General features: G+C 44.3%; 1 protein-coding gene across 4 annotated transcripts in view; it reads right to left on the reverse strand.

Annotated features, from left to right (window-relative positions):
- Nucleotides 1-5244: 5244 nt before the first annotated feature.
- Nucleotides 5245-26832, reverse strand: part of LPP (LIM domain containing preferred translocation partner in lipoma) — a 618364-nt gene continuing 596776 nt past the window's right edge. For all 4 annotated transcript variants that reach the window (XM_030216648.1, XM_030216645.1, XM_030216646.1 and 1 more), the window contains 3 exons: nucleotides 21680-21858; nucleotides 12847-12967; nucleotides 5245-7134 (listed from right to left, as the gene is read on the reverse strand). In XM_030216648.1, the coding sequence (XP_030072508.1) occupies nucleotides 7006-7134; nucleotides 12847-12967; nucleotides 21680-21858 (429 nt within the window). In that variant the 3' untranslated portion in view covers nucleotides 5245-7005. The remainder of the gene's footprint in view (nucleotides 7135-12846; nucleotides 12968-21679; nucleotides 21859-26832) is intronic.

Genomic DNA, 26832 nt, shown 5'->3' on the forward strand with positions numbered 1-26832 from the left:
ATATAGACTAGCCCCTGACGCAGCCCTATCGTTGGGCGAAACACGGCCTGTGTCGGGCATTTGTCTCATACACGGTATCTTCAATAAAGTTTTTTTGGATATTATACTGATCTGCTTGTTTGTTTTCCACGTTGGATTTTGCAGATCGGTTGCCTTGTTGTTTTCTGTTCACCTTCTTATACTTCAGGTCTAACGGCAGCTCTGCAGTTTACGACTCTGAACAACTCACCGCACATTCTTTGGCCTCAGCTCTTCTACATTTTGACACTGGTTTTGTGCAACACTGGACAAATTAATTTACTGGTCTGCAACTCTGCCACTGATGCAAAAACCCTGAATTAAACCCATGCTCTAACACTAAATGCAGGGCTTCCTATCGAAGAGTAACACCTAAATCGTGTAGGATCAAAGCAAAACTGTACGCTAACATTGGAAAGTGTACCGCACATAGGCCGACACACTACACAATGGAGAAAGGAAGAAAGTGATGTGAAGTCAGACGAAACTTTCCCTGCATTCCAAGTCTCATCTGAAAGCTGATTTACCTCCATCTCCTTATAAAGTGCTTTCCTGTGATTTATACAGGGTGATTGTCATGATGTAGTTAAAATTTGAAATTGTTTTTTTAGAACAGAGACTTGAAGGCAGACAACTAAATCTCATGTTGATTGTCATTCATAACCCAGAGCATGCAACTCAAATTCTGAGAGTAACAGAGAAGTCATAACAGAGAGACTGTAAATTCATGACAAAACTGAGTCCAACAGACCGTCAAATGCTTCTCTTCAGATTCTTAGAAAGTGCATTTTCCTCAGGCTATGAGAAATTAGATAAAAAAATAACTATCGCATTGGCAGAAAGAAACATGTCACGTAGCCCTATGAATCCTAATGGAGGAAATGTCTCAGTACAGACCAGATTATACAAAAAAGGGATCCCAAGTATACTCTAGTCAAACTTGCCAGGGTTGCGGTTAAGCCGCCGAATTGGGTGGCTTTTCGGAAACGGCTGCGGGGAATTTTCTAATCGCGTGGGTTGCGGGGATTTGGGTGGGTATTCGAGCGGCCGCGGTGCGGGATTGGGTGGGTTTTCGCGGCCGCCGATTGGCCGGTTTTCCCGCTGCCGGGGCTTCTATTGGTCCAGTTTGGTCCAATAGAAGCCTTTCAGGGGCGGGGTTGACGTCAGGGGTGAGGTCGGGGGCGGGGCTAGTGATGCGGGGGCGGGGTTAGGTGACGCGGGGGCGGGGTTCGGTGACCCGGGAGACAGGGGTTGGCTGCGGGCGGTTTTACGGCTGGTTTTGGGCTGGGAAAATTTTTCCCAGCTGGCAACCTTGACTCTATTGCCTCTGTATAACCACTAAATACAAACTAGAGTTCACAAATATGGAAACTTACAATAAGGTATCAGTTTGTTCTCACCTCACAATCAAAGAGATGAATTTCTAACACATTGTTAATTTTTTTTGGAGGATTCTCAGAGTATTAACTCACCCAAATTGAGACATAGTAAATGATATTTACAATCTCTACGGGTGGTTGAGCATCTCAATCACTGAATCTCTCCGTGGTTTTTTATTGTAAATATTTTAAAACCAAACCACTCAAGTGCTCTAATCACAAAGTGAATCTTTCAAACAGCGTGTTTTTAAATTTTAAATTTCAAACATGTAAATCATATATAACAAACTAATACCTTAAAGTTCCATAAAGTCCTCACAGAAGACTAAAAAAAGAGACCCAAATTGGTCTTTTAATTCTATAACATATGAAAGAAGGCACTTATCGTTTTTCTTGAAGGCACTTCCTTAAGGCTATAGAAGCGGCGATGCCATATCTATTGAATACTCCATTATGACCAAGGTGCACTTCAAAGCGTAATTGTTGAAATCGTAAGAGTCCACCACCCGCTTCTTCCATCAGAATTAATTCAAATGATCATCAGAGTCCTCAGGAACTCCAAAATGATTATCGCATTAGAAGCCATAAGCAGAAAGGCTTGCCAGGACAGACCTGGACATAACCAAGAAAACCTACAGGCTCTCCTAGTGCAGATGCTGATTTCCAATTTAGTAGTGCGAAGGAAAAGCTAATCAGGGCTAGGTCGAGCTGATAAAGAAAAGCCTTCACTGCAGCTGGTCAATCTTACAATGACACCTAGTGGCTCAACAAAGAGCAGTCGGAAAGACAGCTCTTCACTCTATTAGCCACAGCTGTAATGCTTTGAGAATACTCTAGGCTCTTCACCACTTCGGGCTTCTTTCTTGAACAGCTGCTGCTGGCAGCTCAAAGTTCACTCTGCTGACTTTAGATGCCAGAGTGCTAAACGGTGGAATTCACTGCCAGCGGCAATCAAGGGTCAGCCTGACTACTTGGTATTTCGCAGAAGACGGAAAACTCTCCTCTTTGAGAGGTTTCTATCCATTGATGGAGTAGCTTAGAATTCGAAATGACCAGCCCAAACAAGGAAGTAAGAGCTTCAGACAAAGTGTATTAGGACCTTACACGGTCCGTGTTTCGGCAACAAGCCTTCCTGGGGGGGGGGGGGGGGGGGGGGGGTCGGTAAACAGGAGTCCTCTGCTCAGCGCCAAAAAACTGTGAAAGTGCTACCAACGCGACTGTGGATTCAGCGTTCTCCCGCCTGTGCGTTGGTAGCACTTTCACGGGTTTTCGGCACTAAGCAGAGGACTCCTGTTTACCGACCCCTGAGGAAGGCTTGTTGCCGAAACACGGACCGTATAGGGTCCTAATACACTTTGTCTGAAGCTCTTACTTCCTTGTTTGGGCTGGTCATTTGGACTTGGTCTTCTTCCACTCTCGGGTTGTTTTGCTTGTGCTTTTGTGGAAAGAGTGGATCCCCCCTTTTTTCTCTCCTGTATCTTAGATTTCAACTGGCCATCAATGGTGTCTATATTTGATATTTTGTTTATGGCTTTGTAAACCTTGTCTGTTGTTTATTTACAGTTAGCCACATTGAGCTCGAGTATGTTCGGGATAAGCTGCGCTTAAAGTTAGGCATTATAGCATAGCGCCTAACTTTAGATGCAGCCATTTTCGCCAACTGATATCTGGTGAAATGTATGCGGTAGCATTAGGCACGTATCCCCGTTACTCTATACCAATGCATGTAAATTTTAGGAATGCTCCCGTTCCGCTCATGACCCATCCATTTCCACGTCCCCTTTTTCAAATCATGTGTGAATTAGGTGTGGATCCCATGCCTAAATTTACACACATAAAGTTCAATTACATTTAATTAGTGCCAATAATTGCTTAATAATCCAATTATATGTGCTAATTAGCTTGCAATTCAATTAAATTGTGCACACAATTTTTAGGGGCTTTTACAGAATTAGGTGGATACTGGGCACATAAATATTAGCACCTAGTATTGAACTGCCCTTCTCGAGCCTGGCATACATTGATGTTTTCAAAACGGGAAAAAAAATCCAAAGAACAGAAGTTAATTTTGCTTAAATATCCATCGGGGGAGCACTATTCTGCTATCATTAATCGACTTATAAAAAATGTAAAAAAATAAAAGCTCAGATCTCCTAGGGAAGACTTCAAAAATGATTATCTTTTTAGTCTATCCCACCTGGAGTTCAATTCTATCACTACTTTGAATTAAACCTGGAAAAAAAAAAAACCACTGGGAAAAAAACTCCAGAACAAAAATAATTTTTGAAGTCTTCCCTAAGAGATCTGAGGTTTCATTTTTGATGGTATTTGATAAGTCGATTAATGATAGCGACATAGTGCTCCCTCCATGGATATTTCAGCAAAAGTAACTTTTGTTCTCTGGATACGTAGATACGTGTCATATACCGCTTACAGCGGTCAATACAGCATGGATGCATTTCTAGATCTCGTAGTCCTTTTCAGAGCTCTACTAACCAAACTAGCCTCGGAGAAAACTGGATTCTTTGTGGGACGGAAGACCTCCTCTTGCCTGAATATAACTATAACATACATATAGGGGTGAATTCTATATATGGCACTGAAAAAAGTGCTATTCTATAAGCTGCACTTAAAGGTAGGCGCGGTTTATAGAACAGCGCACATGCCCGGGAATCACACCAACTGAAACATGGTGCAAATGTACGAGTCTAAATTGGGCGTGTATCCCCCCCCCCCTTATTCTATAACAACGGGTGTAAATGCTAGGCAAGCCCCTGCTCCACCCATGACCCTCCCATTTCCACACCCCTTTTTTAACTCGCTCCTAAATTTACACGCAATTAAATCTAATTATTGCCAATAATTGCTCGTTAAAGAGCCAATTATTGGCGCAAATTAGGTCAATGTTCAATTAAATTGTGTGTGGAATTTTGGTGACTTTTATAGAATTAGGGGGATGGGGCAATTCTGTAAAGTGGCTAAGAGACGCCCCAAATCTAGGCATTAAGCAAATCTTCTAAACAGTAAATCTGTGCGCCTAATGCGTTATAAAATATGAGGCTAAGTCAGCAAATCACCACTTCCCGCCTGCTCTATGGTAGCTGTAAATGGGCACCTCAATGTAGCAGCTGGACGCCTGATAGTATTCAATACAGCGTGCACTTAAATAATCAGAACACCCCCTTTGCAGTTATGCGCTCAAACACTTAGGCGAGAAGATCTAGAATAGCACCTAAGTGCACTTAGACACCTAACTGCCATTTCCCCCCTCTTTTGGCGCTTAACTTCCATTTGAGCATCAAACATTAGCTGTTTAATTGGAGCACGATATAGAATTAGTGGCACGATGACGAGCAGGAGCTTTCCTTCAAGGCCAAATGCCACATGTCAGATTGTCATTGGAAGAAAGCAACTTTGTGCTCTTCAAAGTTCACAAATGCACAAATTTCTAATTATAATTACGTTGGGCCTTTAAAAGGTAGCCAGAACCTCCAAACCATTCTCAACTCAACTCTATCATCTGAACATGTATTGCAGAGGCATGTTAGCTAGTGTCAGTGTTATTAGATATGTTTTTGTGAGATAACATAGAGGTAATATATTACGGCAATGCAGAACACAACTCTACCTTATGGTACAACGGTTCCCAAGTTCTCTGGGACACTAATAGGATATTGCATTCAGGAACTCGTGTTCTTTGGTCTGCTGTGTGCGTGTATTGTGCTTGCTTCAATACCACATATTGAACATATAGAGGCATATTTTCAAAGCACTTAGCCTTCCAAAGTTCCATAGAAACCTATGGAACTTTGGAAGGCTAAGTGCTTTGAAAATATGCCTCATAGGGGTAGATTCAGTGAACGGCACCCAAAGTTAGGCCTGAAAATAAGTGTGAAGTCTATGAAGTCAGTTAATCATGGCGCTGTCTTTATACAATGCCAGCTTAAGTCATTTAGGTGTGTAATTTATGAGACCGTAAAGTTATTGTGTGGGGACTTAACACAGTATAGTTGAAATTTTAATGTTCCTAACACTCATCAATAAAGTTCTCTTTGTTCAACAATAGCTTGTTCACAGTCAACCTCTTCCCTGAAGAAGGAATTCGAAACCTGGCCATGTTGGCGGAGGTTGGCCCCTGGTGAAAAATATGTGCGTACTTCTTTCGATCCAAATTCCATCATGGATTGTAGAGCATGAATGCTTAAGTTATAATGAGCATGAATATTAATGATATAACTAAGAAGATAAAAAAAATTCTTTAAAAAAACAACAACAAAATACATGAGCGGATCTATGACGATTTGCGCCGCACCATTATCATAAAGGGACTTAGTTCCCATATGGTGTGTGCTGCAGGATACTCTGATGATCCCCTTTAGAAATATCTATATAAATGTCATTGATACTGTAGTTTTGGATATGTTAAACGTTGACTGCGAACAAGCTATTGTCCAACAAAGACTACTTTATCGATGAGTATTTGGGACAATAACTTTAGGTGTGAGCATTTAAGCCTGCCAACATCTGGTGTAAACGCTCTCGCCTAACTACTGTCAGTTAGGTGCGGAAATGGAAGTATTCTAGAACTCTGCGCCTAAAATTCTGGGAACGGCCAAGACCCACCCATGCCCTTCCCCCTTTGGAGTTGCAATTGAGATCAATTAGGTGACAACCTATAGAATAGGGGGCTCAGAGCAGATATGCACAAAACATGTTAAGGCCGATTCTTGATTGTTATCACCAAGTTAGCCAATTACCTTATACGTGTATCTGAGATTGACACCTAGAACTGTGTACCTAACTTTGGGCAACCCATACAGAATGCGTCTTATTCTATAAAGGTTAGACTCCTAAATTATGACCATTTTCTATGCTCCAAAACACATTATGCTCATAATTTAGGTGCATAAATTTTAGAAGCGTAAATTTAGGAGCATAGCCTTTATAGAATAATGCCCAATGTGGGGGACAGAGCATGGCGTAACATAAAAACAGAGGATTAGCCATAAGGCAATTAACATATTTCATGACTGCTTGCCCCAGTAATATAGAAAGTGTGTACATTAAATTGGTGGCCTTCACAAGCCATGTGTACAGAAACAGATTCTTAAAAGCCTTGCCGATGGAACCAGAGTGGGCAGTGTCATATGGGGCTGTTTCTGGTTTTCCTAACACCCATCGCAGTATTGTGGGATGCAAGGTTGTGCAGGCCTGTAATTCCCAGAAGGCAACTTGACGGGAATTAGAAACCCAAGAGTGGTTGAAAAGCACAAAGCTGGCCAGGGCTTAGTTCATAGTGTCCCATGAATAACTGAATATACTCATGCAACAGCCAGGTTGCATATTGTACAAGTTATTTGACCACCTAGAACCTGAAGAATCTGGAAAAATAATGCCTAATATACTCTGTGCATTTAAACAAAGCAGCTTTGTAGTGTGCCTGGCCACAGCCAGGAATAACAACCTACTTCCAATGTGCCTTAAAGGAAAGGTGAATAAATAGGGGGGGTGTTCCTAGAACTCAGCCCTTCATACAGGAACGAGGCCCCAGGCTGAAAAGGACTCATGTGAATTGTGACGGCCGCGCTTTCAGTGACGAGCCGCTCGTTCAGAGGTCAGTGCTGGCCTTGGCCGTCAGGGCTTGGATCCGGGAAGAGTTGCAAGTTTTGCAGAGGATGTGTCCATCCAGGGGGTAGCAGCCCTGATTGTCCCCTTCAGACAGAAGACCACCACAGTCCTATAGAGAGAAAACCAAAAATACGTTCCAGTGTGTGGTATAAACATACTTCTTGCACGAGAACACAATTCCAGACACAGAGCAATAGATATTCCCATAGCACATGGCTGCCCCCTCTAGGTCAGCTCTCTGAGTCAGGAGCTCAGCAATATCTTCCCTTTTCCATAGATATGATGTCTAAATCCGATATGACATCGAAATCTGATTTTGCTGAAAACGCCCTAAAATCAAGTGGTGAACGTAGCAATTTTTGAACCAGAAAATCTTCTATTTTTTTTTTTTTTTTGAAAATGGCCATTTCCCAGACGTTTTGTGTTCAGTGCATCTACCTTTTTGGACCAGTTTTGGAAAAACAAAAAATCCAAGGGAAAAACACACACACACAAAAAAGACATTGGGACATATTGGGTGGGGGGGGGGGGGGCAGTATTCTTAGTAGACTGGCCACACGGACATTACTACTACTACTACTATTACAGTCCCTGCTCAAAGAGCTTACAATCCCAACAGAGAAGTGGAGCACTGCAGTGGACTTCACATAAAAGGTCCCAGATACACATCCAAAACCAGGGCCGTAGCTACGTGGAGCCACGGGGGTATGGGCCCCCGTAGATTTGGCCCTGGCCTCCCTGCCGCCAACCCCTTCGACCTCCCCTTCCCGCTGCTGCCATCGGGTTCCTTTGCTGGCGGGGGTCCCCAACCCCCGCCAGCCGAAGTCCTCTTCTCTGGCGTGGCCGCGTTGCTTATCTGCAAGGGCAGGCTTCTGTTTCTCACGGCAACAGAAGCCTACCCTTGCAGATCAGAAACACGGCCGCGCTGGAGAAGAGGACTTCGGCTGGCGGGGGTTGGGGAACCCTGCCAGCAAAGGTACCCGACGGCGGCGGTGGGGGAGGGTTGGTGGCAGCAGGAAGAGGGGGTCGAAAGGGTTGGCACTGGGGGGGGGGGGGTGTGTCAAAGGTGGTGGTGGGGTGGGAGAGGGTGGGGGGGGTATATGACTGAGCTATCAAAACAATGTTAAGCTATGCATTTGAATGATGTATGAAAAGTTATAGACATGGTTTGTTTTGCATTATAAAAATTTCAATAAAAATAACTTTTAAAAAAAGGTGGTGATGGGGGGGGGGGGTGTTAAAAATGGCAGGGGGGTCAGCAGCGTCAGGGGGGGCTAAAATGTACCCCTTCACCTTGGGCTCTGGACCCCCCTCCTGCCGAAGTCTGGCTACGCCCCTGTCCAAAACCCACCCAAAAATGACTGTACCCAACTCTACACCTCTACAATTGCCCTTTTGGCTGCAGCTGCCACCTATTTGTGGGTACAGTAGGTTTTTGGTGGGTTTTAGAGGGCTCACACTTTCCACCCCAAGTGCACCAGTTGGCGTAGGATATGGCCCTGCGTCCCCTTCCCTTCAGTGCAATGCAATGACCATTCGGCTACTCTAGGGACTTCCTTGCTGCTCTAATAGGACTGGCCATAACATCTGAAGCTGTTATAGAGCAGGGGCGTAGCCAGACACCCAATTTTGGGTGGGCCTGGGCCCAAGATGGGTGGGCAGAAGAACTCCGCCTTGTCCCACAAGTGATTTGGTTTCTCCCTCTCTCGCCTGCATGCCATATAGTCTCTCAAACATCCCCCCTCCCTCGCATACCCACTTAAATAGCAGATTTTCACCGGCACTGCTCATGTTGGCCCCACAGCTTTCCCTCTGATGCAACTTCCTGTTTCTGCATAGATGGGAATGCATCAGAGGGAAGACCCTGGGGCTGGTGCGAGCAGTATGTATCAGTCGCTGCTTGCTGCAGACAAAGATCTGCTATTTACAAGGTATGCAGGAGAGACAGTTGTTGGGAATTTTCGGCTGGTGGGGCTTGGGAATCCTTGCCAGCCTCATCATAGGTGTGCTGCTACTGGGTGGGCCTGAGCCCAAAGTGGGTGGGCCTGGGCCCACCCAAGCCCACCCTTGGCTACGCCACTGTTATAGAGGCTGGCATATTCTGTTTCTTTATATCTTTGGGGGGTGTAAAGGGGGGGGGGGGGGTTATGCCTTAAACCCTCCAAAGGTCATCTGGTCATTTGAAACAGGTGTAGACCAAAACATCTAACTTTTATCCCTGGATGTTTTTACTTTGTTCCATTACGGCAGAAAAAGGTCCAAGTTTCGGGAATGCCCAAATCCTGCCCCCTTGCGATTTGGACGCACTGCAGATGAACTGCATAGAAAAACATCTTAAAAATGTATTTGGACATTTTGTACAAAAAATTAAACATCCATTTGCCACTTTGTAGACTTTTTTTCTGTTCAAAAATGAGTCCCCAAGATGTGCTGGTCTCATGTTTTATCTACACCTTGAGGTGGATAGTTCACCATGGGCTTTTAATTAGCAGCTTGCACAATTAACACACAGCCCTCCCTTACACAATAAAGTTACCTAATCATCATGGTTCTGATCCTTCACTGTACGGAGTACAGCCTATGGATTTTAATCTGCCATCTAACTTCCCTGACTGCAGCTCTTCGCTTGCTTCCTCCATATATCGCAGACCTCAGCCTTTTCAGGTTATTCCTTTCTGTCCCTATTGAGCTACATTCCCAGCCACCATAAAAGCCCCCTAACACAATTTTAATTGAAGGTGTATTTCTAACGGCAATAAGATTACCTCTTCCAGCTTGTCTGCCTTTCTCCCAACAAACTACTCATCCAGGTATTTAAACTGCTAGGTGAATGCATCCCCTATGACTTCTACACAGGACTTTCACAGCAGATACGCTGCCTTCTTGTCAGTTCCTTAATAAAATCTGTAATAGCATTTTCCCCCATCAAGCTCTTACCTCATGCAAGAATTTGCAAATTCAGCCCAAGCATTCAACCTCTCTCGGTTCCTCCTGTCTGTCCTACGGCCCATTCTACTCTCTGGGCTTTTCAGCAGCCCACCTAAACCCTCACTACATCTCCTAGGTTGCCCAAGCTCACTTCTTGTCAGTTCAGTACTCTGAAGGACTACATCTCCCATGATTACCATGAGTTCACTTCCTTTCAGAGTTTTCACATGCTCTCTTCAGCTCCCTCTAGTGCCCAGGTGCTATGTTACCAGTGACATGCTACATAAAGCAGTGTAGGACAGCCTAGAGACCTTTTTACTAAGGTCTGTTCTCCTTCTATTGAAGGACATATCATAGCTGTTAGTCTAGTGAGCGGACTGAACCATTTGCTATAGCATTACCCTGTAGGAGTGGCCACAATGAAAAATCTCAGGGTGTTGGTTAATGAAGTCAAGAATATTCTGGTGAGAGGGCTGGAGCTGGTGGTAGGGTGAGGGAGGATCATGTTACCCTGCTTCCAGTTTCCTCAGAGAAAAGGAAACTGGAGAGGGAGGCAGCAAGTATCCTATTTATTTTATTTTTTTTATTATATTTCTACCCCACGCTTTCCCACTCATGGCAGGCTCAATGCGGCTTACATATACAGGTACTTATTTGTACCTGGGGCAATGGCGGGTTAAGTGCCTTGCCCAGAGTCACAAGGAGCTGCTTGTGCCTGCAGTGGGAATCGAACTCAGTTCCTCAGCACCAAAGTCCACCACCCTAACCACTAGGCCACTCCTCCACTGTTGCTACTATTGAGATTCTGTTGCTACTATTGGAGATTCTACATGGAATGTTGCTATTCCACTAGCAACATTCCATGTAGAAGTCGGCCCTTGCAGATCACCAATGTGGCCGCGCAGGCTTCTGCTTCTGTGAGTCTGACGTCCTGCACGTACGTGCAGGACGTCAGACTCACAGAAACAGAAGCCTGCACAGCCTTCTACATGGAATGTTGCTAGTGGAATAGCAACATTCCATGTAGAATCTCCAATAGTAGCAACAGAATCTCAATAGTAGCAACATTCCATGTAGAATCTCCAATAGTATCTATTTTATTTTTGTTACATTTGTACCCCGCGCTTTCCCACTCATGGCAGGCTCAATGCGGCTTACATGGGGCAATGGAGGGTTAAGTGACTTGCTCAGAGTCACAAGGAGCTGCCTGTGCCTGAAGTGGGAATCAAACTCAGTTCCCCAGGACCAAAGTCCACCACCCTAACCACTAGGCCACTCCTCCACTGTTGCTAGTATTTCAGATTCTACATGGAATGTTGCTATTCTTCCATGTAGAAGTCGGCCCTTGCAGATCACCAATGTGGCCGCGCAGGCTTCTACATGGAATGTTGCTAGTGGAATAGCAACATTCCATGTAGAATCTCCAATAGTAGCAACATTCCATGTAGAATGTCCAGTAGTATCTATTTTATTTTTGTTACATTTGTACCCTGCGCTTTCCCACTCATGGCAGGCTCAATGCGGCTTACGTGGGGCAATGGAGGGTTAAGTGACTTGCCCGGAGCTGCCTGTGCCTGAAGTGGGAATTGAACTCAGTTCCCCAGGACCAGAGTCCACCACCCTAACCACTAGGCCACTCCTCCACTCCTATCTACGTTCCTGTAGAGGGCTACACAGGGAGGTCTCTGTGGTGGTGCTGCTGACATGTCTCCCTAATTAGATCTTCTTGAGGGATCCCGTTGTGAATCCCTGCTCTATGGCAGAAAACCTCTCACTCTGGGTCTGCCTTTCATGAAGGAAAGATGACCCTCAAGTAAAATGATGATCGTGGGAGCAGCAAAAGGTGAATTCCAGATGCCTATCCAGAGGTGTCCAGTCATTTAGAGGAAAGAAGAGAAGAGAGCATTACACATGAAGTGCCAGTCCAGGAATCCAAAGGAGAAAAGACTGAACAAGCATAAAAAAGATCTTTGGAGAATCAGGGTTCCAGCACCAGTCCGAAGTGAGCCGACCAGCCCAGAAAGGACAGAAGGTGTTCCAGGAACTGAATAATTTCAAACTGCAACCTGTTTTGTGTTGAAGAAAAATTCTCCCTGTGAAGGCCTTAATTCTGGAATACAAAACTTTTGTGTAGTGGGTCTCCCCTGAACCGATATACACACTAGACCTTGAAATAAAATCCCTCTCCTGTCACACAATCAATGCCAAGGTGTCCAAGTGGCACTTAAAAGTGGACCTCCTCGGAGAGCAGTTATGCAAATTTGCCAAGTTATTGGCTCAAATATATCTCATGAATATTCTTTGTAGAAATCCTGAAAGCCAGAACAGACTGGTAGCATTGAGGATCAAAGTTTCCCATCCTGGCATATGTACCTTCTCTCTTTCAGATCTGGACCCCAGACCTACAGAGTCAAACACTGCAATAACTCACTGCAACAGGCCAGAGCAACGCTTCTCAGCTCAAAACTTGGGACACCCCCATCCAGCTGGGTTTTCAGGATATCCACAACGAATACGCATGAGATAGATTTGCAGATAACAGAGGAACTGCATTCAGATATCTCTCATGCATATTCATTGTGGAGGTCCTGGAAACTAGATTGACCTGTGCCTTCAGGATTTAGCTGAGAACCCCTGGTCTACCAATATGCGGAAAAGGGAGAATACTTAACACGCACAGAGAAATGAACTTTATTTACTTTTATCATGATACTTTCAGCTGTTCTTATGCTGTCTCAAATGTAAACAATGGACTATAGCTTGCATGATGTATTAAATTAATAACCACTTTGTGGAGGTAACCTCAAGGGTCACACAGGTCTGTCAAGAGCTAGAGCTGTGATATTCTCTCAGTAGTGGACTCACACTGTCATGGCCCAAGACTTTTTCTCACCTCACAGCGGTAGCATTGCACATGGAAGTCACGGTCTAAGGCCACGATGCGGACAGTCTCTTCCTGGCCTGGGGCTGGCATGATGGCTTCTTTACACACAGAACACCTAGGGGCAAATTTCCTGAAAGAGAAAGGTTCACAGTTTTCGTCAAATCCGTTTCCCCTCTCTTTTTGAAGTCAGGGAAACAAATGATGTTATTGAAATAAAATGTGTGGCAATAATAAGTTGCAGACTTTGGTGGTCCTGAGGAGGGCCCCTGTTGCAGACCAAGGTCACTGGTTGTAAGTAAAAGCTGCCGTTGAAAGGGTTACTGTTTTTAGAACAAGAAATGTAAAAATGAAATGGAATTATTCTGCCCCCAGTTTTCACCTTGTTCCAGTTTTAGTGTCCCCTTGTAAACTTTTGTTCCAGCCCCTGTGCAACATTGCCTATGAAAACATTAAAACCTTCATTCTATAATCTTGCGTGCACAATTTTAAGCTTATTGCACAAAGCTGCACACACAGGTTATAGAATATCTACAGTTATACATGTAACGTTTTAGAAAACTTAGATGCTAATTGGCTGTAAGAACGTTTTGGTGATAATTGCAGTTAATTCATTGTCAGAGAATGTAGTAAAAGCAGTCAGCTTAGCGGGGTTTAAAAAAAAGGTCTGGATGGTTTCTTAAAGGAAAAGTCCATAGACCATTATTAAAATAGACTTGGGGAAAATCCACTGCTTATTTCTAGGGTAAGCAGCAGAAATGCATTGTACTTTTTTTTGGATCTTGCCAGGTACTTGTAACCTGGATTGGATACTGTTGGAAACAGGATGCTGGGCTTGATGGACCTTTGGTCTGTCCCAGTATGGCAACACTTATGCACTTATGTACTTCAGCGGGATGGAAAAGAAACATGATTCTAACATCTCATCCTCTGATTATTTCTTTTTATCCCTGGGAAGGTTCCAGCATTTTTGATGCTGCTTTTTAATGAGGTGCTTCAGTCAAGATTAATCAGGGGGTGCTGTTGTACTGAGCCTCATCAGAACCTCCTGCAGGCCTCATATTAACACACAAATTAAACAGCTGAAGAACTTTTCTAAAACTGCTGGGTGGTGATGGTGGGGGGGTGAAAAATAGAGGAGAAAGTGGCAGAATGGCCACTGGTCACCCCATAAAAAAGAGACAATCTAAGAAATCAATTGCAATGCATATAATGAAAATACACTAGAACAGAAAAAGAAACCTTTGCAAAATCAAACAAAAACAAAGAAAACAGAAAAGGCAACAAAGGAAACACTGAAAGAGAGAAGTTGACGTTCAGCTGAGAATAGCAAGTGAATATAAACCTGTGCGCTAAATCCAATATCCACCCTTTCCCCCCATCTACGTATTTATTTTTAATTTTTAATTTTTTTTTATTTATAACCATTTAAGTTTTTACAAGCGATAAAACAACTTGCTGGAAATACAGAGAAAGTAATATGTAGGAATTATTTCAGTCAGGTAACTCTATTCTCTTCCTTGGACCACCAAACGGAGAGTGAAACAAGACAAGGAGATCAATCGAACAGTAAACAGAAAAAAAACGCCGTGGTATTAACCTGATTATCCCCAGATATTACTCGTCTAATTCATTATTCCACATTGATCACCTGATTGGCTTGTTCAAGGCCAATACGGTGTATAGTAAAATCATTTCATTGAGAACATACTTATTGTCCAATATTAGTTAGAAATAATACATCTAAACTAGAAGTTATTTAACAATACATATACTTAAGTCTCTAATTCAGATCCCACTGATTAAAGTAATCCCAGTTTTCACAGGCTTCACTCCTTTTAAAATAATAATTTGAGGAAATATTTCTGAGGAAAACAATAATCTCGATATTAATCATCTATAATAATATTCATTTTATTATTAAAAATTTCTGGTCTATTATCATATCCACTTCTTGCTCGTGTAGAATCATTTGTTATATCAATTTTTTACTCTCAAAGGGTTCAGTTGAATTGTCCATGTAACTCTCTAATAAAATTATATCTGAAACAAAATTATTTACTGCCACCGTTAGGTCCCGAAGCGCCTTCCAGATGGTATTCAATGTAACCTCCACGGGAGCCAAAAACTCCAAGTTGATTTCTCATAGGTGTTTAGGAGTGGTTCCGCCGATTCGGGATCTGCTGTAAACGTCCTCCGTTTCAGCATATACCTCTAACTCACTCCTCCACTCCTTTGGACATGGTGGTTGAATAATTCGGGAGCGATGGAGTTATTTTTTTCCAGGTCCAAGAGCGTTGACGCTCCTTCGCCGGTGCTAATCAAAGGAATCGCCAACCCTTTCATCTGTGGGCAGTTCGTTGTCTACGTATTTATTTAAGCTTAAATCATCTCAACAAACTTGAAGTGATGTACAATAGTAATAAAACAGAGAAAAATTCAAGATTTAAAACAGCTACCACCTAATAAAACCATTCTCCTCACCAACATGTTTCTCTTCCTGCCAACAATGATGATTCTTATCGCAGCACGATTTTATCAACTTGCCTGGATGGGTATTATTACAACCCCGCTGAAAGCTGCTCACACCATTCCACACCATCTCAGCATCAGGAATCTACCTCAGACAAGCCTATCTCGGACAGCCTACTCCAAAATCTTACCGTCTAACCTACAGTCCTTCAGAATTCCATCTCCATGGACCATTTTGGACTCTTTTTTCCCTGTCCCTTCTCTCTCATCTAATTTATTTGTATTTGAATTACCACTGGTCTGACAATAGCCTTATCAGTACATTGTACGCCACTTTGAGCCTGCACACATGTGGGAAAAGGTGGGGTGTAAGTGTGCTAAATAAAATCTCTCTATATAAAACGCACCTCCAACGTTCTGAAGCCTCCACAAGTCCCAACGTTCTAAATGCATGGTGGTGAAACCCGGAATTCGCCCATGAGTGCTGGCCCCGCCCCCGGGGTCAACCGTCATGACGTCGAGGGCGGAGCAATGACACTCAACCAATCGCATCGCGAACCCATTACTAAGCGACGGAACGTGACATAAGACACGTCGCGGAACAATGAAAACCAGCAGCACACAGTTGCTACGCGACGTCAACAGCAACGCTAAAAGGACCGTATAGATCTCTGCTCTCCACACAAACAACGGACACGGAGGGCACATGAGGGAAGGAAAAAAACCAGCACATACACACACACACACTCTCACTCTTAACTGGCTATAATGAGCAACTGACCTGCCACTATCACAGGGACTGCTAGCACCTCTCTCTCTCTCACACACACACATACACACGAGACACAGAAGGGATGGAAGACAAGGAACGAATCGTTGGGTATGGAGGGGGCGGCATAAGGCAAGAACTGCCTCAAATGTTTGTGCTGTGCTATGTACAATTATAATGCTGTCTCTTCATTTTGACCCTACCCTTTCACACTCTCTTTCACACAGACGCACACACACACACTTACACTGTCTCTGTCTCACCCATACACATATACACACTCTCACACAGTCACACAAACACGCCTCAAATGGTTCAGCTGTCCTATGTAAAATTTCACTGCTGTCTCTTCATTTTCACCCTACCTGTGCACACTCTCTTTCACACAGAGACACACACACACACTTTCTCTGTGTCACACACACACAGACACACATACATATACACACTCTCACTCTCTCTATAGTCTTGTTAGCGCCCGTTTCATTTCTTAACGAAACGGGCCTTTTTTGCTAGGTAATAAATAAAACCTAACTTAAAAGCAACTGAAAAGAGTGCAAAGATTGATACAGACACTCACTCAACTCTAGCCCCTACCCCCGGATTCAATATATGAAGCCCAGATTTGGACGCTTAAATCCGGGCATGATCCCAAGACGCAAGGAAAATCTTAATTGGCTAATGAACCATTAACGAGCAATTATTGGCTGCTGATAACCAAATATTGACGTTACTTGGCATCAATCAGGATTTGAACGCACAACTGGCTTTTCGTTATTCTATAACGCTCGATGCCCAAATCCCATAGCGTGGAATTCAAAAGAGGGTGTGGTCATGGGAGGAGCGTGTCCAGGGGGTGTTCCGAAAAAACTGCGCAATGAGTCGGAACGACCACTGGGGATCAGCAATTATACCAGGTTTCAGCAGGTGTTAAGTCTGACGCTCAAAGTTAAAGCCTGGGAATTGCTGCTAAGCACGATTCTATCACGAACTGCACCGAGTGCTGGTCTTTTCCAGCACCCATTTTTGAGGTTCTAGGTCAGTTGCCAACCGGACAGTTCCCACTCACCAATTCCCATCTGGAGAATTCCCACCACACCAGGGAGGACAATTTCCACCCATAACCCACTAGGACAAGTAATCTTGGTGGTTGGGAGGCGGGGATAGTGCTGGCCAGACTTATACGGTCTGTGCCAGAGCTGGTGGTGGGAGGCGGGGCTGGTGGTTGGGAGGCAGGGATAGTGCTGGGCAGACTTATACGGTCTGTGCCAGAGCTGGTGGTGGGAGGCGGGGCTGGTGGTTGGGAGGCGGGGATAGTGCTGGCCAGACTTATATGGTCTGTGCCAGAGCCGGTGGTGGGAGGCGGGACCGGTGGTTGGGAGGCGGGGATAGTGCTGGGCAGACTTATACGGTCTGTGCCCTGAAGAGGACAGTACAAATAAAAAAGTAGCACATATGAATTTATCTTGTTGGGCAGACTGGATGGACCGTGCAGGTCTTTTTCTGCCGTTATCTACTATGTTACTATATTTCCTTTTCCAGATCATTTGTGTGTGTGTGTGGGGGGGGGGGGGGGGGGGGGGGGGAGCAGTACCCCCTCATCCCTCCCACAAAATTATCATTTATACATTTCTTTCCCCTTCCAGACGTAGTTCATGAGGGGGGGGGGTGGGGGGGAATGCCCCCTCACACTAGGTTTCAACCTAATTCATGTTTAATCCAGGATCTAAATGTCATAAATAAATAAGTAAATAAATAAATACAAACTGCAGTTCATGTGGGGGCGGGGGCAATGCCCCCCCACACCCCCAAACTAGGTTTCAATCTACTTCAGTCCCTCAAAATGACGCATTCATTATGTTATGTTGTTATTATACGTCCTCTGTGTACGTCCTTCTGCTGCTCTAACCTCCTTGTTCCAGGACTTATGGGATCCGATACAAGAAAGAAGCTATTCTCGGTAAAAAAAAAAAAAAAAAAAAAAGTTAAGGAGGGTGGGAAATGACGGGGGTGTGTGTGTGTGGGGGGGGGAGTCTTTGGTGGAAACTGTCCCCCTTAAATGGGAATTGTCCTAGGTGGGAAATGGTGGGCGGGAACTGTCCGGACGGGAACTTGACTGATACCATTGTTGAGTGCCATTTGTACTTTCTGCCCCCTGGTGTCTGGTCTGTGAGTGTGCGGTCTCTGTGAGACAGCTCAGAGATGCCCTATGATTCAAAGGTATGTTTATACGCTTTTATCCCGAGTCTCTGCTCTGGAATGCTTCAGACCATTAGACTGATAGTGTTTCAATCACAGGCCTCTAATTAAGATGCCCCTATGAATTATGAGATAAAGGTAAGAAAGGTGCACTTTCAGATGTCAGTATTGATTTCCGCTTTTAATTAAGGGGTGGAATGTATCAGAAGAGAAATGCCGGTGATTATAGCTCTCTGCCTTCCTTGGGTTGCCCTGACTCTTAGAATCAAAGTACTCACAAAAATGAGGTAAAACTTCTGCAACTTTAATTATCTTTAATTACATACAGTAGCAAAGGCATTCTTCTATTCTGAACCCAAGGCAGAACGCCTCCATCAATAAAGCCACAGATTCCATTTCATTTAGCAGATAATATCAATAAAATATGCTGGAGTCAATGTTCAGTGCGGTTTAACTGGGCAGAAGAGGCTGCTGTTTGGTTAAACCACACTGGCCAAGCCGGGAGCAGATATCCAGCAGCAGTAACCCGGAGGGAGCTGCTAAATATTTCTTCTGATTGTTGTGGGACTCTCTGGTTAATGCCGAGGCAGTCCCGGGGCAAAGCCAGGAGTTATATTCGGTGGAAGAACCCAAATAGCTGTCTGGTTAACTTAGGACAGCGAAAAGGGCTATCCGGATACCGCTGCTGAGCATCTGCTGCTCCTGGGTAACTCCCAGAAGCCGTCCCGGATCTGGATATTCAGTGCTGGTATCTGGATAGGGGCCGGCACTGGATATTTGGGTTTAATTTCACAAGCGGGGGGGCCAACATTTACAAAAACCGCTGGCACCTGCTAAATATAGCCTCACTTCTTTCTATCCATGTAAAACGCTGCTTCCTCGTAGGCAGAGGCGTAGCCAGACGCGGTATTTTAATCGAAATGCAGCCCTATTTGTTACCTTTAAAAATGGACAGTGGGGGGTTGGGACCCAAGGGGAGCGGATGTTTATGAGCAAAGCATGCATAGTGGGGAAAAAGTGTATTCTCAACCACTGGGTGGTAGACGTGCCTCCCTCTCATTGGTATTGGAGGATCAGACGGCATCAACTAATGCTTTGGGAGACAAGAGGGGCACGCCTGACACCAAAGCGTAGGACACGGTTCCTAAGTGTCTGGGGGAAATACATAAACAAGATACGCCCTGGGCGCGTAGTCAAGTGCTTAACGGGATGCCCTGGGGTTCGGAGGAAAATGGATGAGCTCATGCATAAGATATACATACAGGAAGGGGGGAGGGGGAGGGTCGAAGAGGGGTGAAGAACACACAGGAATGAGCATGGGGACTAGAGACGAGGGAGGGTAGGGTGGGGGAGATAATTAGTAAAAAGCAAATTACATGGGACATGTAACTGTATTTGTATCTATGCTGTAAACATTGAATGTAACATAACAGGTTGGGTGAAGCAAACAGAAATGTATGTGTTGTTGATGTTTTTAATGTAATTGCAGTTCCAATAAAAATGATTTAAACATAAAATATAATTTAAAAAAATGGACTAACACAGCTACCACATCACCTTACTTCAATACCACTGAATGTACTCATCTGGCCCAGTCACTTTAACTAGCACTTCGTGGACTTTAAGCTCACTTTTTCATTATTTGTGCCATTCTTCTGCAGTCCTGCTCCTGGGCCTCCTCAGTAAACACCTTGCAGAAATATTACTTAAGCAACTCTGCTTTTCCTCATCAACCACTACATATCTTAAAAAAAGAAAACAAAAAGTTGTCTCTCCTATTGTAGAGTATTAGTTATCTCGTTTTGGGATCAAGTTTTCTTTATGTGATATACCGCTGAAGGGTAGGTGCCATCAAAGAGACTGATATCATCAATAATTAAGAAAGCCATAGGAGGAAATGAACTACAACCATAGGCGCCGACTCCGTGGGTGCTGTGGGTGCTCGAGCACCCCCAACAATGCACCCACCGGAAGTTCGTTCCCTCCCTCCCTCCTCCCTTCGAGCTCCAGGCCCTCTCCCTCCAAATTTTAAAATTCGTCTATCTTACCTCGTCGGGGTTAGGGTGGCAACAGAGGTAAAAAGCATGCAGGCTCGGCTCGGTGCTTAGTTCAGTTTTCCCTTCTCTCTCTCTCAGCTCTGGCCTCGCCCTTGCGGAAACAGGAAATGAGAGCGGGACCAGAGCTGAGAGAGACAGAAGGGAAAACTGAATTAAGCACCGAGCTGAGCCTGCATGCTTTTTACCGCTGTTGCCGCCCTAACCCCGACGAGGTAAGATAGATGACTTTTAAAATTTGGAGGGAGGGGACCTGGAACTCGAAGGGAGGGAGGGAGGAAGGGGGGGCCCTGGAACTGGGAGGGAGGAAGGAGGGACCTTGGAACCAGTGGAGTAGCCACAGGTGGGCCTGGGTGGGCTGGGGCCCATCCACTTATGGCTCAGGCCCACCCAACAGTAGCACACGTTTAGCAGTAGCTGCTGGGGATCCCAAGCTCTGCCAGCTGAAGACTTCCCCCCTGATGGTAACAAAAACATTACTCTCCACAATACTGGCACCTGTGCATGCTCAGTTTTCAGCGTATGCATGCTGCAGACTGCCAAGGTGGAAAGAAGCGTATTTTCGCCAGGTGTTTTGGTGGTGGTGAGGGGGGAAGAACACGGTGCCCACCCACTTCTTGCCGAGGCCCACCCAAAATCTGTTGTCTGGCTACGCCCCTGCTTGGAACTGGGAGGGAGGGAGGAGGGACCTTGGAACTGGGAGGGAGGGAGGGAGGGAGGGAGGGGGGACCTGGGAACTGGGGGGGAGGGAGGGAGGGGGGACCCAGGAACTGGGAGGGAGGGAGGTGGGCCTGGAACTCGGAGGGAGGTGGAGGGGGACAGGGGGGAGGGGGAATGCACCACCTGTAAAAAACAAAAAAATTCAGCAACCCAATCATTTTGAAAAGTTGGCTCCTATGACTACAACATATAGAGAAAAGTCAAATGGAAAGAAAAAAGAAGCTATTGATGAGAGGGGGGGGGGGGGTGGGGGTGGGGAGGAGGGTTTGTAGTGGAAACCCACTATTTAAGGAACAGTAAAAGGGGAAGGGAACAGAAAGTCCAACAGGCTTGATATCTCAATCACAGGTCTGCACAAAATGAGGCCTATATAGGGAAAAAAACAGAGAAAGCCCCCAAAAAAGTCAAACCGTAAGCAAGTTGCTTTCCTGACTCTTACCCAGTTCTCCTACTTTTCCCATCTTCCTCTTTCTGAAATCTCTTCTAGTTTGAGGGGAAGTCTGGGTAAAGGTACCCTTCAAAGAACCAACTCAAGGGAAGCCAAGAACCATTACCATCCTCAGCACCCCAACTGGACAATAATTTAATGCAAATGCAGCCCAACAAACTTAAAAGAAACAGGGAGTCATACTTATGGAAGTCTTCGATGCAGTGAATATGGCCAGACGCATCCACGGTGAAAGGAATGCCATCCAAGCTGCGGTAGCAAACCACGCAGGTAAAGCAATGGGGGTGGTAGGCCTTGCCCGTGGCTCGCAGGATTCTGTCCATGATCGGCTTGGTGCAGACACTACATTGCTCCAGTGAGTGCTGGAAACAAAACAGAAAGAAACTCGGTGAAATAAAAATGCAACCTATTTACGCGTCAGATAATATATCGGCTCAGCTCAGCAGTAACTTCTTTCTTCCACTCTCATTAATTCCACTCTGGGCTGCTTAAAGTATGATACAAGTAAGGGTCAAACTCAAATGGTGCTTAAAAATACTGAGGTAGATATTCAGTCTGCTGTGATTATTTTATTTTTATTTATTTATTTATATCTTGCTCACAGCTTTTCCAGTAGTAGCTCAAGATGAGTTACATTCAGGTACACTGAGCATTTCTCTGTCTCTGGAGGGCTTGCAATCTTAGGGCCCTGTTATAGGTGCGTTAACCATGTACGTGTCTACAATACAGGTGCCTACACGGTTAGTGCGCGCGTGTTAAAAATGCTAATGTGCCTTAGTAAACAGGGCCCTGAGTTTGCACCTGAGGCAAGGGAGGGCAGCAGTGGGATTTGAACCGGCCACCTCTGGATGTCAAGACTGGTGCTCTAACTACTAGGCCACGCCTCTACTCCTACATCAGCATTTTGCTGACTGATGCCGGTGTTATCCCTGGAAATTCAATGCAGGGCCATGTCCAGGCTTTGACATTGAATTTCTGGGTTTACGGAGCTGGTGAAAACATAGCCGGTTATGTGCGATATTCAGCACTTAACTGCTATGGCGAACCCTATAACGATAGGGATGACTTTTATGTGGTTACCTTGGCCAGTTAAGTGCTGAACATCGGCACTTAACTGGCCAAGTGCTAGCTCCACCCCTGAAATGCCCCCCAAAATAGCCAGTTTTGAGATAGGCGAAAACTGGACATTTTCAGTGGCTCTGTCTGGTTAAGTGCTGCTAAATGTCACCAGTGAGCCCCGAACAAGCAATATAACAGGTCAGGAGCCATTTTTGGCCAGTTAAATCGCTTTGAACCCCATAGGTAAATATCCAGTCCACAATGTAAGCGACTTGTAAACTGCTCAAAGCCATGGGCTGAATTAACCTGGATATTCAATACCAAGTCATGTCTAGCCTCTGTCGCTGAATGTCTGGACTGGTGTGGCAACCCGGAAGTTCACCATGTACCAGCCAATATTTACACTAGGTGCAGGCAGCCTGGCAGTTGTCCTAACTTTATCTTCTCACTTAACTAGTTAGTGGACTGAATATCACCTCTAAATGGTTAAGGGTGGAAGTTATCAACTGGGGCTATTGTTAAGTCAGGTTATTTTACTTCAAGTTGGGTTATTTCATCACAAGTCAGGGAATTTTTGGCACAAGGTCCCACCTGCATAAATGACTGACTTGTGGTCAATAACTAGACTTAATAGTAGCCCACGGTAATAATTTCATCCACACTCCGACCCAGGCCACCCCTAACCTATCCAGTTAGTGATTGGCAGTCAGAGAGGATATTTAGCGGCTCTGGTTAAGTGCTGCTGAAGGTTAAACCCTTTTGAATATCGACCCCATATATTGTTTATTTTTCTGCTTTTTCATTAATGGTTGAGCTACTTATTATTTTGACATATTGAAACATACACACTCATTCCCTTTCTGAAATGGGGAACACACAGGAAGATTTTAGTTGTGCTCAAGTCCCTCCCCCTTGTAACCTTACATGTAGTACAGACTTATATGTGAAAATATTGTTTTTCTAAAATTGCAGACACTTGTAAAACTCGATTATACATGGCCGCACTTAACATATCATCACAAGGAGGTGGTTAAGCACACTCGTGCTAACAGCACAAGTGGCAGTGTTAGGTAAAGTACCACACACGTAACTCAATGTGCAGTCCACAGCCATTCTGCACTCATAACCTGCCCCGTTAAGATAGAATGCCATTAGCATGCACTTATGCTAGTGAGGTAACAGTTACCATGCTCATGTACTAAACTGAGCACTAAAAGGGGAAGGTTATCAACATAGGCTACCGTTAAGACAGGTTATTTTACCACCAACTCAGGCTATTTTAACACAGCTCCCATTTTATGCAATGAGGCTTGGGGTTATCAGCAAAATAACGTATCTTAGCGGAAGCTCACTTTGATAACTTTCCCCTTTAATTAAAGAAAAAAGAAATGTCTTGAGAAAATTGAAACCACTGCTATATATATAATAAAACTGACCAAATATAGGGCAATAAAGTCATTGTGACATCACTGATGAGGTTGGCTCTTATTGGTGGAATGAGGCATTATGACGTCACAATATCAGCTCTGGTTACCAGTCTGAAACTCTTCACACTAAGGGGGGAAGTTACCAACGTGGGCTACTGTTAAGATGTTTCATTTACCACTATCTCATGCTATTTTACACAAATATACTTAAAAATTGCAATAAGCTGGAGAGCAAAATATATATAAAAACTAAATCCAGCAATCTAAATTTGCTCTAAAATTGACTCAAACTCAAAAATACTTAACAAAATGAAACCTCAACTGCCTGGGGTGCCTATGGCAATGGCTAACCCCCCCCCCCCCCCCCCCCCTAAATGGCAACTATCAATAGTTTCAAAAACAAATCCTCCAAAACCAACTGCAAGGAAACCAACTCCAATGGAGAAAAAACCTATGCAGTCAAAAAAACACCCGAGAGGATCGATTATATCTTCAAATCATGCACAGGTCCCATTTTATGCAATGAAACCTAGTTACTAATAACTGGGGTTAATAGTCAAATAACCTGTCTTAACGGTAGCCCATCTTGATAACACCCTCCCCCTTAATTAAAGAGAAAAGAAATGTCTCTAGAAATCAAAATCACTGCTATATGTAATAAAAGTGAGCCAAGTACAGGACAATCAAGCTATTATGACATCACTGATGAGGTTGGCTCTTATTGGTGGAATGAGGCATTATGACATCACAATATCAGTTCTGGTGACCAGTCTGAAACTCTTCACACTAAGGGGGGAAGTTACCAACGTGGGCTACCGTTAAGATGTTTTATTTTAACACTATCTCATGCTATTTTGGCACAGGTAGTTACTACTAACTGGGGTTAATAGTAAAACAACCTGTCTTAATGGTAGCCCACATTGATAACTCCCTCTACTCACAATTCAGCATTATCTGTTTAGTGTATCCTTAGTAAACGTCACCCTCAGAGGCTTATTTGGAAACTGTATAATGGGTTTACTATTTGTGGCAAGTCATTTCAAGGTTTAAAGTCCTTGAAATTGACTTGGATAGACTGGACGCTGTGAAGTCTGGTGAAAATTTTTCAAACACAGGTTACTCAGGAAGTTAATAAATGTTGATTGTGAAACACAGAAAAAGGGCATTCTTGATCTGAAAGGCATTGTCTAAAAAAACATGGTAATATATTGTATGTATTATCCCCTGGATTCTATATAGGTCACCCAAAATATGGGCGCAGATCCCAGATCTGTGTGCAAACTAATAAGCCATATCACTTCAATGGGTGGCGGTAAGGCCCCTCCCCCCCCACCCCCCTGAAATGGCCGTACAGAAAGTGCTTCACTTGCTGCATGGTAATTTCCTGAAAAAAAGAAAGGGGGGGCCTGACCAAAAAAACACTCCGATGCCAGCGAAGGCCCCCTTTTGCCACAGCTTAGTACAAGGGGCTCTTAGTGAATCGTCTAGTTTTTAAATTTTCTGTTATGTCTTTGAGAGGTTCATAGTTATTTCCTTTCCCCTCTATACGGGGGTAAAAGGAGGCTTAAGCAACTGGAGACTTTGCTTGTTACGAAACTGGGTAATGATATTTCTGCTGTACTTTTGAGCGCTAATGATTATTTGGACTTTAGGCAACAGATTAAAAATGATCTGTTCCAGAAATTTGTATGTGGACAATTATAACCAGACTATTATGTTAAGCTATTGATAATGGACTCAAATACAAATCAACATATGCACCCAGCTTCTCCTACATAAGCACACAATTGTGGAACACACTACCAAAAGCCGTGAAAACAACGTACAACTATCTAAACTTCCGAAAACTATTAAAAACCAACACGTTCAAAAAGGCATACCCTACCGACCCAACTTAAATGCCTGAACCCTGCAACACAACGAAACCAAAGCTCGTAATGGTCATAAACTAACTCTTCTGTTCCTCTCTACGATTCCCTAATGTGTCTGTTACACATGAACCTTATTCAATCACAACACCTTATTGTATTTGTTTCTCTACCAGTGTTGGCGAACGCCTTCATGGTATTATGTAAGCCACAATGAAACTGCAAAAAGGTGGGAAAATGTGGGATACAAATGTAACAAATAAATAAATGTTTTGGATGTTTGAAATAGCTGGGAATGTCCAGTATTTATGACTAGTAAAAGAGGCCCGTTTCAGAGCAAATGAAACAGGCGCTAGCAAGGTTTTCGTCGGGAACCCACCCCCTCCCTCCCTCCCTGGCCAACCCCTCCGTTGTTCTGCCATTGCTCCGCCCCCAATGTCATGACGTTTGATGTGAGGGCGGGGCCCGGAGCGATTTCCCACCCCCCCACCTCCCTGCCAACCCCTTGGTTGTTCTGCCATTGCTCCTCCCTTGAGGGTGGGGCCCGGAGCGATTTTGGTGGCTTCACCACCACGAACCTTCGAACCTTTTTGAAGGAAGTCAGGGCTTGGCTTCACTGACGTCAGTGTCCTCAGAACGTTGAAGGTGAGTTTTATTATAGTAGATTATCTGCTTAGAACTTTGAGGTCATAGCAGAATATGAAAATAAAGTGATATGTGAATGAACGAGGAATATTGTAATCCTTTGCTGGAATCTTCTAATATTTACATTGTTGAATTGTAACAATTCTCAGATCCCAGCTGTGTACAGTACGGTATATATGAACTTTATTAAATTAAATTAAAACGAACCCTTTCCTTGGAGCCCACGTTTAAAAGCTATCAAACAAGAGAGGTCACGTGATGCACGGCTAGAGGGTGGCTGTCGTCGTGCTGAGCTCCCCCCCTGCCTGAGATAGAACAGCGATAAAACGCATCGGCG

Source organism: Microcaecilia unicolor, chromosome 10 (genome assembly GCF_901765095.1).
Source record: "Microcaecilia unicolor chromosome 10, aMicUni1.1, whole genome shotgun sequence".
Taxonomy (NCBI): Eukaryota; Metazoa; Chordata; class Amphibia; order Gymnophiona; family Siphonopidae; genus Microcaecilia; species Microcaecilia unicolor.